The 17,356-nt window shown below is 46.8% G+C and overlaps 1 protein-coding gene and 1 long non-coding RNA gene across 2 annotated transcripts; both read left to right on the top strand.

Annotated features, from left to right (window-relative positions):
• Positions 1-975: 975 nt before the first annotated feature.
• Positions 976-1,686, top strand: LOC125993441 (uncharacterized). Its single transcript, XR_007490224.2, has 3 exons — positions 976-1,245; positions 1,423-1,469; positions 1,593-1,686. It is a non-coding gene; the product is annotated as an uncharacterized lncRNA (long non-coding RNA).
• An 11,337-nt stretch (positions 1,687-13,023) lies between these two features.
• On the top strand, positions 13,024-13,556 carry LOC137839977 (janus kinase and microtubule-interacting protein 3-like). The gene is made up of 2 exons (XM_068649789.1): positions 13,024-13,210; positions 13,357-13,556. The coding sequence occupies exons 1-2, from the start codon at positions 13,034-13,036 to the stop codon at positions 13,531-13,533; spliced, it is 354 nt and encodes a 117-aa protein (XP_068505890.1). The 5' UTR covers positions 13,024-13,033; the 3' UTR covers positions 13,534-13,556.
• Positions 13,557-17,356: the final 3,800 nt, after the last annotated feature.

Below are 17,356 nucleotides of genomic sequence, written 5' to 3'. Positions count from 1 at the left end.
TAAAGTTGTATAGTACAGGTTTGGCCAAGCCGCAACTCCCGAACCGCATGCGGCTCTTTTATGTTCATATCAACATTTGTGTGTGTGTGTGTGTGGGGGGGGGGGGGGGGGGGGGGGTTGTGCATGTTGGCTTCACTTGAGTTCAATTTGGTATTTTGGTCAAAAGCGCATGTGGTGAAATTCCACAAAGTAGGATGGGCAAACACATTTCTTTAAACTATGAGTGTCAATTGGGCTCTCGAAATGGCAGGGAAAAGATGCACAGCAAAACGAAAATACGTAGATGAACACAGGACGTTTTAATCAGAGTGGGAAAGTTTCTATTTTTTGTTGAACGTGATGGCAAACCATTCTGCCTGATATGTCAGACCTCAGCGCATTTCAAAGATTCAAATCTTCAGCGCCATGCACTTCAGCTCACTCCATGCTAACATTGATCAGGCGTCGAACCCGCAACATCATGCTTAAGAGGTGGCCATGCTAACCAGTGCGCCATTATGTCAACGCATAATAACTGTAAGTCTACTGATCAAAACAGCGGTTACTATATGACGTCGCTACGTCGTGGTCACGTGACGCAGACAAGACGTCAATGGACGTGGGCAGAGTTAACTTGTTTAAAAGGGAGTGGGCAGAAGAAATATTTAATTTATTTAAATCTATTTTGAGTGCACACCATTATGCCAATGCATAACAACTGTAAATCTACTAAACAAAACAGCGGTTGCTATATGACATCTGCCACGTCGTGGTCACGTGACATACGTGACGTCGATGGGCGTAACTTTCGCCGGAATTCAAATCCGCGGGGAGAGTTAACTTGTTTAAAAGAGAGTGGGCAGAAGAATTATTTAATTTATTTAAATCTATTTGGTGTGTGCGCCATTATGTCAATGCATAACAACTGTAAGTCTACTAAACAAAACAGCGGTTGCTATATGACGTCTGCCACGTCGTGGTCACGTGACGCGGACGTGACGTCGACGCCTACTTTACATCCCACCGATCACAGGACCCCTCGGCTGCATAACCGTGCCCCCTTCCCAACCAATCGGATTTGCTATACGCGAAAACGACGCCAATGGAAAGAGCTTCCGCCCAAATTTAAATCCGTGGGCGTGGCTCGCAGCAGGAAGTAGGAAAACGGCGGCGATGTTGACAAAGACACAGCGGATGGTAACATACGACTAACAAGAGAAATATTTTTATTTTCTGCTTGCAACTGGACCGTCCAGAGCGTACACGGTAAGTACAACTCATCGTTTTTAAAAAGAAGTACTTTTGTTGCCCTGAAAAGCGAGTGAGCGTGGCGTTTGTGGGGGACGTCGAATTTCGACGATTCTTTCTGGTCAACGGTTGTAAATGATTGTGTTGATTAAAAAAGAAAACTTGATGTAACTCTACTTTTAACTGCCGTTTCAGATAGATTTGGAATTGCATCACATCCAATTTTGCCTAGAGCGTACACGGTAAGTAACACTCATTGTGTTTAAGGAGATTTACGTTTGTAATAGCAGAAGTGTAGCCGCGTTGCGTTGTACGTGTGAAAATTGGTCGAGGCGAAATGTTAATGTTTAATTTCATTCCTTTAGGTTCCACGGTGTTTGTTGGCTGCAAGTTTTCCACTGCAAGAAGAGGCTCGTATCATTGACCAGGAGCGAGCTACAATGGTGAGTAGCCATAACATTTATGTTAAACACTTCCTATTTCATGTCTAACAGTACTTGATTTAACAAATAACCATAAATAAATACAGTGTGGGCACTGAAGTTAACATATGTGATTATACTGCCTAATCTGTCACCGAGTAGATTGTTGCAAAGTAATATAAGATCCAAAGTTGTAATTCAGAATAGTTTTCAAAAGAAGGCCATTAGAATTATATACAAGTCTGATTACCCTGAACAAGCTATTAATTAAATCACAAATTCTTCAATTCAAAGATTTGGTAGATTATCAGACAAATAATGTCTAACAGTAATTGATTTAACACATCACGATAAGTAGATTGAGTGTGGGCACTCTCAAGTTAACATATGTGATTATACTGCCTAATCTGTTACAGAGTATGTTGTTGCCAAGTAATGTAGAATAGATCCAAAGTAGTAATCCAGAATAGTTTTGAAGAGGCCATTAGAATGATAAACAAATCTGATTACCTTGAACATAATAACAAGCTAAGTGTTTAATATGTCCTATGAAGTCAAAATTGGGCACCATCATGTGGTGAAATTTGGAATTGCATCACATCCAATTTTGCCTGGGAACAAACAGATTACATAAATCTTAGTTTTGAATAAACCACTCCTTCTCAAACAAGTAAACTCTGCCCATTTTGCGCAGTAGATGTTCTGTTAATATCTAGTATTTATACAAAGTCATAATTTAAATTGCTTTCAACCTTCATTCATCGGTTCAACCAACATTACTCGCTCTTATTACCAACTTGTATTGATTTAACTAAGCGTTTAATACTTCCTATCAGGTCTCAAATCGAGATTTGGCAAAATACAATTTCAGCAAATCCAATTTTGCCAGGGAACAAAAATAGATTAAATAAACTAAATAAGTCCTCTTCCCATTAAATAAATCAGAAAAGTCTGTCTTGTAACCAGTCCTCTTCAAACAAGTAAAGTCTGCCCATTTTGTGCCGTAGATTTTGTGTCTATGCCTAGTATTTAAACAAAATCATAATTTAAACGACTTCTTTCCTTCATTCACTTTGGAAATTTGGAATTGCAGCAAATCGAATTTTGCCAGGGAACAAAAATAGATCAATTAAACTAAATAAGTCTTCTTCCCATTAAATAAATTAAAAAAGTCTGTCTTGTAACCAGTCCTTTTCAAACAAGTAAAGTCTGCCCATTTTGTGCCGTCGATTTTGTGTTTATGCCTAGTATTTATACAAAATCATAATTTAAAGGACTTCATTCCTTCATTCACTTTGGAAATTTGGCATTGCAGCACATCAAATTTTGCCTGGGAAGAAAAGTAGATTAAATAAATTTAATAAGTCTTACTACTTCCCATTAAATAAATTAAATACGTCTTACTTGTTTCCACTCCTTTTCAAAACAGTAGTTTAAAATGAGGGCCCTTCACTCAATCTTTAACCTCAACCCCGCACGTTGTGTTGTATCTGTGAATGTTGGTTGTGGCCAAATGATAGTTTTCTTTCATTCGTTTAGGTTCCAAGAAAACTTGATGTAACTCTACTTTTAACTGCCGTTTCAGATAAGCGGGTATTACGTCGCAGTCATGTGCCGCGGATATGACGTAATTGCCGGAACCTCCGCCAAAATTCAAATCTGTTGGCGCGATGGCCGTGAGCCACTGAGCAGCGACGATTATCAACAGAAATATCTTTATTTTCTGCTTGCAACTGGACCGTCTAGAGCGTACACGGTAAGTAACACTCATTGTGTTTAAGGAGATTTACGTTTGTAATAGCAGAAGTGTAGCCGCGTTGCGTTGTACGTGTGAAAATTGGTCGAGGCGAAATGTTAATGTTTAATTTCATTCCTTTAGGTTCCACGGTGTTTGTTGGCTGCAAGTTTTCCACTGCAAGAAGAGGCTCGTATCATTGACCAGGAGCGAGCTACAATGGTGAGTAGCCATTACATTTATGTTAAACACTTCCTATTTCATGTCTAACAGTACTTGATTTAACAAATAACCATAAATAAATACAGTGTGGGCACTGAAGTTAACATATGTGATTATACTGCCTAATCTGTCACCGAGTAGATTGTTGCAAAGTAATATAAGATCCAAAGTTGTAATTCAGAATAGTTTTCAAAAGAAGGCCATTAGAATTATATACAAGTCTGATTACCCTGAACATAACAACAAGCTATTAATTAAATCACAAATTCTTCAATTCAAAGATTTGGTAGATTATCAGACAAATAATGTCTAACAGTAATTGATTTAACACATCACGATAAGTAGATTGAGTGTGGGCACTCTCAAGTTAACATATATGATTATACTGCCTAATCTGTTACAGAGTATGTTGTTGCCAAGTAATGTAGAATAGATCCAAAGTAGTAATCCAGAATAGTTTTGAAGAGGCCATTAGAATAATAAACAAATCTGATTACCTTGAACATAATAACAAGCTAAGTGTTTAATATGTCCTATGAAGTCGAAATTGGGCACCGTCATGTGGTGAAATTTGGAATTGCATCACATCCAATTTTGCCTGGGAACAAACAGATTAAATAAATCTTAGTTTTGAATAAGCCACTCCTTCTCAAACAAGTAAACTCTGCCCATTTCGCGCAGTAGATGTTCTGTTAATATCTAGTATTTATACAAAGTCATAATTTAAATTGCTTTCAACCTTCATTCATCGGTTCAACCAACATTACTCGCTCTTACTACCAACTTGTATTGATTTAACTAAGCGTTTAATACTTCCTATCAGGTCTCAAGGCAAGATTTGGCAAAATACAGTTTCAGCAAATCCAATTTTGCCAGGGAACAAAAATAGATTAAATAAACTAAATAAGTCTTCTTCCCAATAAATAAATCAGAAAAGTCTGTCTTGTAACCAGTCCTCTTCAAACAAGTAAAGTCTGCCCATTTTGTGCCGTAGATTTTGTGTCCATGCCTAGTATTTAAACAAAATCATAATTTAAACGACTTCTTGCCTTCATTCACTTTGGAAATTTGGAATTGCAGCAAATCGAATTTTGCCAGGGAACAAAAATAGATCAATTAAACTAAGTCTTCTTCCCATTAAATAAATTAAAAAAGTCTGTCTTGTAACCAGTCCTTTTCAAACAAGTAAAGTCTGCCCATTTTGTGCCGTCGATTTTGTGTTAATGCCTAGTATTTATACAAAATCATAATTTAAAGGACTTCATTCCTTCATTCACTTTGGAAATTTGGAATTGCAGCACATCAAATTTTGCCTGGGAAGAAAAGTAGATTAAATAAATTTAATAAGTCTTACTACTTCCCATTAAATAAATTAAATACGTCTTACTTGTTCCCACTCCTTTTCAAAACAGTAGTTTAAAACGAGGGCCCTTCACTCAACCTTTAACCCTATTTATTCACCTTCTAGGCTAAGTGTTAAAGGCTAAGTGTTAAAGGCTAAGTGTTAAAGGCTAAGTGTTAAAGGCTAAGTGTTAAAGGCTAAGTGTTAGAGGCTAAGTGCCAGAGGCTAGGCGCCAGAGGCGAGTTTTTGTGGGCTGAAGTTTTAGTGGGGTTAGTGTGAATACAATCCAAAAGAATACAACAGAATACAATACAATAGAATATAATACATAGATTAAATTCAATAGCTCTTACTACTTCCCATTAAATAAATTAAATACGTCTTACTTGTTCCCAATCCTTTTCAAAAAAGTAGTTTAAAACGAGGGCCCTTCACTCAACCTTTAACCTCAACCCCGCACGTCACATTGTGTTGTATCTGTGAATGTTGGTTGTGGCCAAATGATAGTTTTCTTTCATTCGTTTAGGTTCCACGGTGTTTGTTGGCTATGTTTTCCACTGTCAGAAGGATGAAAATACAAAGTACAACGCTTGGACGTGGGCGAAGACGTCACCGGTGAGTCCTTCCTTCCTATTTATTTACCTTCTAGATGCTAGAGGCTAAGTGTTAGAGGCTAAGTGTTAGAGGCTAAGTGTTAGAGGCTAAGTGTTAAAGGCAACACAATACGAACAACACAACACAATACGAACAACTCAACACAATATGAACAACACAATATGAACAACACAACACAATACGAACAACACAACACAATACGAACAACACAACACAATACGAACAACACAACACATTACGAACAACACAACACAATACGAACAACACAACGATACTGCACTGAACAACACGATACCGCACTGAGAAACACGATACCGCACTGAACAACACGATACCGCACTGAACAACACCATGCCGCACTGAACACCATGCCACACTGAACAACACCATCCCGCACTGAACAACACCATGCCGCACTAAACAACACCATGCCGCACTGAACAACACCATGCCTCACTGAACGACACCATGCCGCACTGAAAGACACCATGCCGCACTGAACGACACCATGCCGCACTGAAAGACACCATGCCGCACTGAACAACACCATCCTGCACTGAACAACACCATCCCGCACTGAACAACACCATGCCGCACTGAACAACATTATTCCGCACTGAACAACATTATGCCGCACTGAACATTATGCCGCACTGAACAACACCATGCCGCACTGAACAACACCATGCCGCACTGAACAACACCATGCCGCACTGAACAACACCATGCCGCACTGAACAACATTATGCCGCACTGAACAACACCATGCCGCACTGAACAACACCATCCTGCACTGAACAACACCATTCCGCATTGAACACCATGCCGCACTGAACAACACCATCCCGCACTGAACAACACCATCCCGCACTGAACAACATTATGCCGCACTGAACAACATTATGCCGCACTGAACAACACCATGCCGCACTGAACAACACCATGCCGCACTGAACAACACCATGCCGCACTGAACAACATTATAACGCACTGAACAACACCATCCCGCACTGAACAACACCATGCCGCACTAAACAACATTATGCCGCACTGAACAACATTATGCCGAAATGAACAACACCATGCCGCACTAAACAACACCATGCCGCACTGAACAACACCATGCCGCACTGAACAACACCATGCCGCACTGAACAACACGATCCCGCATTGAACACCATCCCGCACTGAACAACACCATGCCGCACTGAACAACACCATGCCGCACTGAACAACACCATGCCGCACTGAACAACACCATGCCGCACTGAACAACACCATGCCGCACTGAACAACACCATGCCGCACTGAACAACACCATTCCGCACTGAACAACACCATGCCGCACTGAACAACATTATGCTGCACTGAACAACACCATGCCGCACTGAACAACAACATGCCGCACTGAAAAACATTATGCCGCACTGAACAACACCATGCCGCACTGAACAACACCATCCCGAACTGAACAACACCATGCCGCATTGAACAACACCATGCCGCACTGAACAACACCATCCTGCACTGAACAACACCATCCTGCACTGAACAACACCATCCCGCACTGAACAACACCATGCCGCACTGAACAACACCATGCCGCACTGAACAACACCATGCCGCAATGAACAACACCATCCCGCACTGAACAACATTATGCCGCACTGAACAACATTATGCCGCACTGAACAACATTATGCCGCACTGAACAACATTATGCCGCACTGAACAACATTATGCCGCACTGAACAACATTATGCCGCACTGAACAACATTATGCCGCACTGAACAACACCATGCCGCACTGAACAACACCATGCCGCACTGAACAACACCATGCCGCACTGAACAACACCATGCCGCACTGAACAACAGGATCCCGCATTGAACAACACCATGCCGCACTGAACAACACCATCCTGCACTGAACAACACCATCCCGCACTGAACAACACCATGCCGCACTGAACAACATTATGGCGCACTGAACAACATTATGCCGCACTGAACAACACCATGCCGCACTGAACAACACCATGCCGCACTGAACAACACCATGCCGCACTGAACAACACCATCCCGCACTGAACAACACCATGCCGCACTGAGCAACACCATGCCGCACTGAACAACACCATCCCGCACTGAACAACACCATGCCGCACTGAACAACACCATTCCGCACTGAACAACACCATGCCGCACTGAACAACATTACGCTGCACTGAACAACACCATGCCGCACTGAACAACACCATGCCGCACTGAACAACACCATGCCGCATTGAACAACACCATGCCGCATTGAACAACACCATGCCGCACTGAACAACACCATCCTGCACTGAACAACACCATGCCGCATTGAACAACACCATGCCGCACTGAACAACACCATCCTGCACTGAACAACACCATCCCGCACTGAACAACACCATCCCGCATTGAACAACACCATCCTGCACTGAACAACACCATGCCGCACTGAACAACACCATGCCTCACTGAACAACACCATGCCGCACTGAACAACACCATTCCGCACTGAACAACACCATCCTGCACTGAACAACACCATCCCGCACTGAACAACACCATGCCGCACTGAACAACATTATGGCGCACTGAACAACATTATGCCGCACTGAACAACACCATGCCGCACTGAACAACACCATGCCGCACTGAACAACACCATGCCGCACTGAACAACACCATGCCGCACTGAACAACATTATGCCGCACTGAACAACATTATGTCGCACTGAACAACACCATGCCGCACTGAACAACACCATGCTGCACTGAACAACATTATGCCGCACTGAAAAACACCATGCCGCACTGAACAACACCATCCCGCACTGAACAACACCATGCCGCATTGAACAACACCATGCCGCACTGAACAACACCATGCTGCACTGAACAACACCATGCTGCACTGAACAACACGATCCTGCATTGAACAACACCATGCCGCACTGAACAACACCATCCTGCACTGAACAACACCATCCTGCACTGAACAACACCACCCCGTACTGAACAACACGATCCCGCATTGAACAACACCATCCCACACTGAACAACACCATGCCGCACTGAACAACACCATTCCGCACTGAACAACACCATGCCGCACTGAACAACACCATGCCGCACTGAACAACACCATGCCGCACTGAACAACACCATGCCGCATTGAACAACACCATGCCGCACTGAACAACACCATCCTGCACTGAACAACACCATCCCGCACTGAACAACACCATGCCGCATTGAACAACACCATGCCGCACTGAACAACACCATCCTGCACTGAACAACACCATCCCGCACTGAACAACACCATGCCGCACTGAACAACATTATGGCCTACTGAACAACATTATGCCGCACTGAACAACACCATGCCGCACTGAACAACACCATGCCGCACTGAACAACACCATGCCGCACTGAACAACATTATGCCGCACTGAACAACATTATGCCGCACTGAACAACACCATGCCGCACTGAACAACACCATGCCGCACTGAACAACACCATGCCGCACTGAACAACACGACGTCGCACTGAACAACACGACGCCGCACAGAACAACACGACGCCGCACAGAATAACACAATACCGCACAGAACAACACAATACCGCACAAACAGTTTTAGATAATATTACGTCGCAGTCATGTGACGCGGACATGACGTCAATAGGCGGAACTCACGGCAAAATTATAATCCGTGGGCGTGGCTTGCAACAGGAAGTAGGAAAGCGGCAATTCTGGCAAACAAGACACAGCGGTTAGTAACACGATGACTTACAAGGCAAATATTTTTGTTTTCAGCTTGCAACTTGACCGTCTAGAGCGTACAAGGTAATTACAACTGTTTTTTTTTAGCCCTGAAAAGCGAGGGAGTGTGGCGTTTGGGAGGAATGTCGAACTCGGCGTCTGCTTCCAGCCACAGACGCCAAATTTAGACGATTATTTCGACTGGTCAACGGTTGTAAATTATTGCGTTGACTAAAAACTTTATTTAACTCTACTCTTAACTTTGCCGTTTCAGATATGCGGGTATTACACCGCGGAAATGACGTCAATAGGCTGAACTCTCGCCAAAATTCAAATCTGTGGGCGCAATGGCCTTGAGCGAGACACCGGATACAAACACGACGATTATCAACAGAAATATCTTTATTTTCTGCTTGCAAGTGGACCGTCTAGAGCGTACACGGTAAGTACAACTCATTGTGTTTAAAAAGATTTACGTTTATGTAGTTTGCGTTGCGTTGTATCTGTGAATGTTGGTTTAGGCTAAATGTTAATGTTTAATTTCATTCCTTTAGGTTCCACGGTGTTTGTTGGCTGTATGTTTTCCACTGCAAGAAGAGGCTCGTATCATTGACCAGCAGGAGCTACAATGGTGAGTACCCCTTTCGTCTTCCATTTATGTTAAACACTTCCTATTTCATGTCTAACAGTACTCGATTTAACAAATAACCATAAATAAATACAGTGTGGGCAGTCACGTTAACATATGTGATTATCCTGCCTAATATGTTTATCACAAATATGTCACTTATCACTAATATGTTTATTTGTTTATCACAACACCTTTGGACCTTCAGCAATCGATTATTTCCCTTCATCTACATAGAGACAGAACGATGGTGTCTTAAACATCTCATTCATTTCACCAAATAACTTCACGCAGGTGGATAACGGCCGTCTCGGTCACGCTATGTTGCGTGATGCAGTTTTGAAGAACCAAATGCATTTATTCAATGAATAAGTCAAGCTAGTTCTATGTTTATGATGTTGTAAGTTACGGTACCGATTGAAGTTGAGTTCGAAACCAGTGGAAAACAGCGCTGCGTTTGTGCTCTCCAGGTACAAATGTTGTGATCTCTGACTGACGACCGGGCGAGACTCGAGTAAGAGATGTCCAAACGAGCTCCGGCAGGGCGGGCCAAGGCGGAGCGAACGGACGCCCTTCAGGCCGCCAATGACGAGCTGAGAACCAAACTGATGGACGTCCAGTTAGAACTTCAGCAGGAGAAGAACAAGGTGAAAACCTCAACAGACAGACACTGCCTGCCTCCCTGCCTGCCTCCCTGCCTGCCTCCCTGCCTGCCTCCCTCCCTCCCTCCCACTTTTCCCGATGTAGATTAGACATGCGTGTGCCATGACTGTGTCAGCCTACATCAACAAATGCACCGAGGACGTCAGCACCACTAAGAATATCATCACCCGGGGCAACCAACGACCCTGGATGACTGAGGAGGTACGTCAAACGCTACGAGCGCGGAACTCTGCCTTCAAGTCTGGCGACAAGGAGACACTGAGGACAGCGAGAGCCAACTTGAACCGTGCCATCAGGATAGCGAAGCGAGACCGCAGTCGAAAATTTCAGGATCGTTTCCACGACGTCAAAAACATCAGGAGTATGTGGCAAGGCATACGGGCGATTACAGACGACAACTCACCCTCCCCCCCCCCCCGGTGGGTGTAGTTGATGCTGACTTTCTAAATGGTCTAAATAACTTCTTTGGGAGGTTCGAGGCACTAAACGGCACTCCAGCAGTTAAAACTGTCCCCCATCAGGAAGAGGAGGTACTCTGCCTTGACTCCGCCGATGTGTTGAAGACCCTGAGGAGAGTCAACCCCTGTAAGGCCCCTGGCCCGGACAACATTCCTGGGCGTGTGTTCAGGGAATGTGCAAGTCATCTGGCTGGGGTCATCACAGACATTTTTAACACCTCGCTGGGCCAAGCCACAGTGCCGGCGTGCTTTAAGACTGCCTCCATCATTCCGGTGCCGAAGAAACCTCAAATCACCTCATTTAATGATTACCGGCCTGTTGCACTGACTCCGGTTATGATGAAGTGCTTCGAAAGGCTGCTTAAAGGTCACATCGTTTCCAGACTCCCCCTATTATTTGACCCGTTCCAGTTTGCCGACCGGCAAAACCGCTCCACTCAGGAAGCCATCTCCTCCGTTCTTCACCTGAGCCTGGCTCACCTGGAGGAGAAGAACACCCATGTGCGGAGGCTGTTCCTGGACTTCAGCTCAGCGTTTAACACCATCATCCCACAGCATCTGGTAGGAAAATTGGAACACCTGGGCTTCAACACCCCCCTTCGCAACTGGCTGCTAGACTTCCTCACCAACAGACCTCAGTCAGTCCGGGTCGGACAGAACACCTCTGATGTCATCACCCTCAGCACAGGCTCCCTTCAGGGCTGCGTCCTGAGCCCCCTGCTGTGCACCCTGATGACACACGACTGCGTCCTCAGGTTCACCACCAATCACATCGTGAAGTCAGCAGACGACACAACGGTGGTGGGGCTCATCAGAGACAACAACGACCTGGACTACAGAGAGGAGGTGGAGCAGCTGGTGGGCTGGTGCAGAGAAAACAGCCTGATCCTGAATGAGGAGAAGATGAAGGAGATCATCGTCGACTTCAGGAAAAAACAGCCTCACCACGCTCCACTGATCATCAACAGCTCAGCTGTGGAGGTGGTCAGCAGCACCAAATTCCTGGGGGTCCACATCACAGAAGACCTCACCTGGACTATGAACACTACGGCACTGGTCAAGAGGGCACAGAAGCGCTTGTACTTCCTGCGGAGGATGAGGAGAGCCCACCTGCCCCCACCCATCATGAGGACGTTCTACAGGAGCACCATAGAGAGCATTCTGACAAGCTGTCTCTCTGTGTGGTGTGGAGGCTGCACCGCCTCCGATTGGAAGAACGTGAGGAGAGTGGTGAGGACAGCAGAGAGGATCATAGGGGCTCCTCTTCCCTCCATTCAGGACATTTCATCTCAGCGCTGCATGTCCCGTGCCCGTAACATCATCAATGACCCATCACACCCCCACCATGGACTGTTCTCCCTGCTGCCCTCTGGGAAGAGGTTTGCAGCATCCGCTGCAGGTCCACCAGGTTCTGCAACAGCTTTTTCCCTGCTGTCATCAGACTGTTGAACACTAGAACTGTTGAGCTCTAAACTGAACTCTGCATCACACATTCACAGAACTGTACTTTATGACACTACGGACCTCTATCTTGCACTATCTCGCACTACCAACTTTACTGAACTTGTATAAACCCTTTAAATAGAAGTTTAATACATGGTTTAGCATTCCTCTGCACACTCTTGAATACTGTTTTGCCTACTTGCACTATTGCATAATTATCACTGCTGCACTTTATACTTATTTTTAATATATATAGTATATGTATATATATATTTTCATAGGATATGTTACTTCTATTCAACTGCAATATCACTACTTTGTTGTAAGACGTATGCAACGGAATTTCGTTTTGTATGCACCATGTGCAGACAAGATGACAATAAAGTTTGTCTAAGTCTAAGTCATGTCAGGTCAGCTGTCTGGAGAGAGAGAGAAGTCAGGACCTGCGGGCGGAGCACCACCGTGCCACCGCCGCCATGACGGAACTCAAAAGCAAACTCCATGAGGAGAAGCAGAAAGAGTTAGCCATTACCAGGGAGACATTACTGCGGCAGCATGAAATGGAGCTGATGAGAGTGATCAAAATCAAAGATGGAGAGATCCAGCGACTGAATGCCTTGGTCCTCAGCCTGAGGGACGGCTCCATGGACAAGGTGATCCGCTCTATCCGTGTCTGACTATCCGCACGCCACGTCGGGCTTCGATGCGGCCGCTACCGTATTGTGTAGCTTGTCCCCAGTAAGCGTCGCGGCGCTCCGTTGCGGTCTCAACGGCCCGGTGTGGCGCAATGTCTGCTCAGGTGAGGAGGGGGGGGCGCTTTGCTGGCGGAGGTGGAGGAGACGCGGCGGTGTCGGGAGACCGAGCGGTGTCGCCTCCACCAGGAGCGCGGAAGAAGCCCTGGCAGCGGCCCAGCAGGCCTGGCAGTCCCGAGCGGCCGAGCTCCGATCGGCTCATCACCAGCATCGGGAGGAGCTGAGCCGAACCAAGAGAGACTGCGAGAGGGAGATCCGCCGACTGGTAGGACTGATCAGATGCGCGGTGCGTGGCTATGTTCCCAATTTCGTTGTATACCTGCAGTGCAATGACACCTAAGGCATTCTATTCTATTCTATTTCACAAGAAGAAAATGTCCGGTTGCTCGCTTCGCTTTTGTCACAGCAAAGGTGTTCTAGTCGATTCAAGAAAAAAATTGGCCGGTTGCTCTCTTTGTTTTTGTCACAATTCTGGCAAATGAGTTTGCCCGCCTGCCTGAGCGCTCCCCGTTTGTACATCCAGACGGATGAGATCAAGCTGAAAGACAGAGCGGTTAGTGTTTTGGATGAAGCCCTGGGGCCGGCCACGTCCACCGCCTTCAGCTGCAGACTCAGGCTGCCGAGCAGCAGATCGCTGCCCTGAGGGATTCCCAAAGGGCGGGCCTAAACTACCCTGGAAGTGGGGTCAACGCCGCTACTAGCAATCCTCTTCATTGCGTAAGCCACCTCATCACACACTTGCAGTACGCATGACTTAGTTCGTTGCTGGAGGAAGGTAGCACAAAAACAGTTTTGAACTTTGAACGAGTGCTTGTGTGTGTGTGTTGCGGGGCGTTTTCAGTCTCAGGAGGATCGGGACACGCGACGGTTTCATCTGAAAATCGCTGAGCTCAGCGCAGTCATCAGGAAACTGGAGGATCGAAACGCCCTGCTTTCTGAAGAGCGCAATGAACTGGTAATTTATTGACGGCACGCTTGAAGGTTTGCGCTACGTTTGATGCGCGCCATCCAGCGAGGCACCCATTGCGCTTGCTTATTAGTTGAGCGGCGCGGCGAGTCGGTTGCCTGGTAGATGTCTTTTATTGGGAGCCAAAGCCACGATTCCGTTCAAACCGATGCAAAAGGAATGGATACGTTCTGGCCCGCGTGTTGTGCGTCTTTCACATCCCGCACTTCATGCTTGCAGCTAAAGCGACTGAGAGAAACAGAAAGCCAGTTTCTGCCACTCCTGTACAAAAACAAACGCCTGAGCAGGAAGAATGAAGAACTCTCGCTGGTGCTGTGTCGCCTTGAAAACAAAGTGCGCTTTGTCACCCAGGAGAACGAGGAGATGGCAAGCTTGGTAAGTCGACGCGGACAACGGCGGCGTGCCAACAGAGTCCACTGCATTTGTGTTCCACAGAGAAGGCCTAGTTCGCTCAATGACCTGGACCGCGGTTGCGGCCAGCAGGACGGTGAAATGGAGTTCCTTCAAGTTGTGGAGCAGCGGCACATCATCGACGACTTGTCCAAGGTCTTCAGGCAGGCGACTCGGTGCACGTACGGCAGCGCCGCGCTCGCTCGCTGTCGCCAGGAAACCTTTTCCGTCCAAAGCTTGGCCGGCGGCCGCCATCCAAAAAATTGGCCCCTTAAATTCCGACCTTTCAAGCAGGAGCATTGTGCGCACGCGTTTGAACACGCTTTAGACTTGTTTTGCCGTTTTCAGCAGCTCAAAGCTCCCGTTTTGTCAGCGCCTTTGCCACTCGCTGTGCGCTGAAAACGACGGACTTGCCCGGCTGCTCAGCCCGTCAACCATGAGCCGCGAGCGCGACGTCATTGTCCGTAGGCAGCTAGTGGCAAAATGCACCCTGTTAGAGTTGCGCTCGCTCCAACTTATTTTGCAAGAACCACACGGGAGACAAGTAAGTTCTTTTGGACACCTGCAGGTGGAGAGTCCATCCGTTGTACGAATGAAGTCTGACTCTCGGCTCCTGCACGAGCATTTTAATTAAGAGAAACAGGGTGGGTGTAAGAGTGGATTGAATAGAGGAAGCCCTTGACCTCTAGTCAAAACATAGCAAGGGGTGTTTTACGACTTTGTGTAGGAAGGGATAAGCGATAGGGATAAATAAGGGATAAATAATATTATTTATTACAGGTCGCAGTCAAAGTCAAAGCAACACAATGATACGATAAAGATAATCTGGAAAACCCTGACACACCCTGTAGTTGTCACTTTTGGAAAAGACGAGCGTCCCTCCAATCATCGCCGGTGACGTGTTTTTCAGGCTCTGGAGACAGGAGCTCATGTCAGAAATGTCATTGTGAGTCGCGTTTGTTTCTGCGCCGGAGCCGTTCGTTCCCTTTGCATCCAAAGAATCTCAAAGGCGGATTATTTGTGTCGACAGGAGAGAGATTTGCTGCTACGATACCGACGTCGAGAATCTCTGAGGAGGAACAAAGCGTGAGGTCCTGCAAGGTGAGTCTGTTTGTTTGCGGCTGCTTGGTGTTGCGCAAGATGAAATGGCCTTTTTCTCGCTATCGTTCCTCTCGTCGATTCATCGTGAGGTGTCGCTTCAGTTTGTTCAGAGAGATGTTTGCTTCCGCGCCCGCAGGTCATCGAAACATTTTACGGCTACGACGAAGACGTGTTGGTGGACCCGGACGGATCGTCCTTGTCTTTTCACACCGACAGAACCCCCGACACGGAACCCGAAGAGGTAGCCCGCCATTTCTGCCAGCGTATTGGCACCAAACATTCCTCTTCAGCCTGGAATCGGACTCGTCTTTGCGTCGCGGGTGCTTTGTCGCCGGTCTGACTGATTCTGGTACTAGTGCTGTGTTGCATTGGTGTGTGCATGAAGAGGCGGAGCTTCGCTACCGCCAGCTGACGCAAGAATATCAAGCGCTGCAACGAGCCTACGCTCTGCTAGCCCAGACCAGCGAAGGGGACTACGACGCCGAGAAGGAGATCAAGGTGGCGCCCCTTCCCGCAACCCCCGGCCGGGTCGCAGCCTCCCCGTTCTCACCCAGCCTCGGGTGTTCTCTGGTCTGAAAGGAGGAGGAGGAGCCTCCCTCCTCCTCCTTTCAGACCAGAGAAAAGCTGATGGTAGAAATGGGTCACTATCAAAGCAGAGTAGCAGATCTGGAGTCAGCGCTGAAGCAACAAGGACAGGTAAGCTCATCAATGAGCACACCTTTTTCTCAGACAAAATAGCTACATTCTTCAGTCACTCATCCGTCTGGCATTACTGGACCAACCCCCCCCCCCCCCCCCCCGAACGTGGCTGGGAAAATGCGGAGAAAAGCAAATGTCATTTTCCAGTCAACCAAAGAATTTGTGGATGAAAATGACACAACATTCCAAAGCTGTCCACGCGTTTGTCTCTTCTAGAATGTCAAGTGGGTGGAGGAGAAGCAGCTGCTGCGTCAGAGCAATCAGCAGTTGGCCGAAAAGGTGACGGAAAGAAAGGCGCTGGGCGGAGTCGCTTGGCGTCACACCCGTCGGGAAGCCCCGCAGATGAGGTCTGACTGTCTTTTCAGGTCAGGCGGATGGAGGCGGAAGAAGCGCGTCTGAAAGAGCACATCCAGGATATCCGAGACCAAAACGAACTGCTTGAGTTCCGCATCCTGGAGGTGGGAAGACTCGCACAAGCGTGTTGAGGCCAGAGATGTGACGGACGGACGGACGGACGGACGGACGGATGCATGCCTCTGCCTTTCAGGAGAGGGAGTGGCGCTCCCCCGTCTTGAAGTTTCTGCAAGTCCGTTTCCCAGACGGCCTCAGCCCTTTCCAGATCTACTGCGAGGCCGAGGGCGTGAGCGTACGTAAGGCGTCCCTTGCAACCCTAACCTTAACCCGAGGTCCCAGAACATTGCTCCTTGCGCCTTTCCCCCGGACATCGTCATCAGTGATCTGATGAAGAAGCTGGACATCCTGGGCTATAACGCACGTCCACGCACGCTCTCGCATTCTGCTTATGTGACAGCAGCCTTTCCTCAGTGGTTAGAATACATCAAAGTGACCAAGTCAGCACTTCAACAGAAGATGTTGGACATTGAAAGTGA

Source organism: Syngnathus scovelli, unplaced genomic scaffold (assembly GCF_024217435.2).
Source record: "Syngnathus scovelli strain Florida unplaced genomic scaffold, RoL_Ssco_1.2 HiC_scaffold_29, whole genome shotgun sequence".
Lineage (NCBI taxonomy): Eukaryota > Metazoa > Chordata > Actinopteri > Syngnathiformes > Syngnathidae > Syngnathus > Syngnathus scovelli.
The sequence above is the reverse complement of the archived record's forward strand: the minus strand, read 5'-3'. Positions and strand labels throughout refer to the sequence as shown.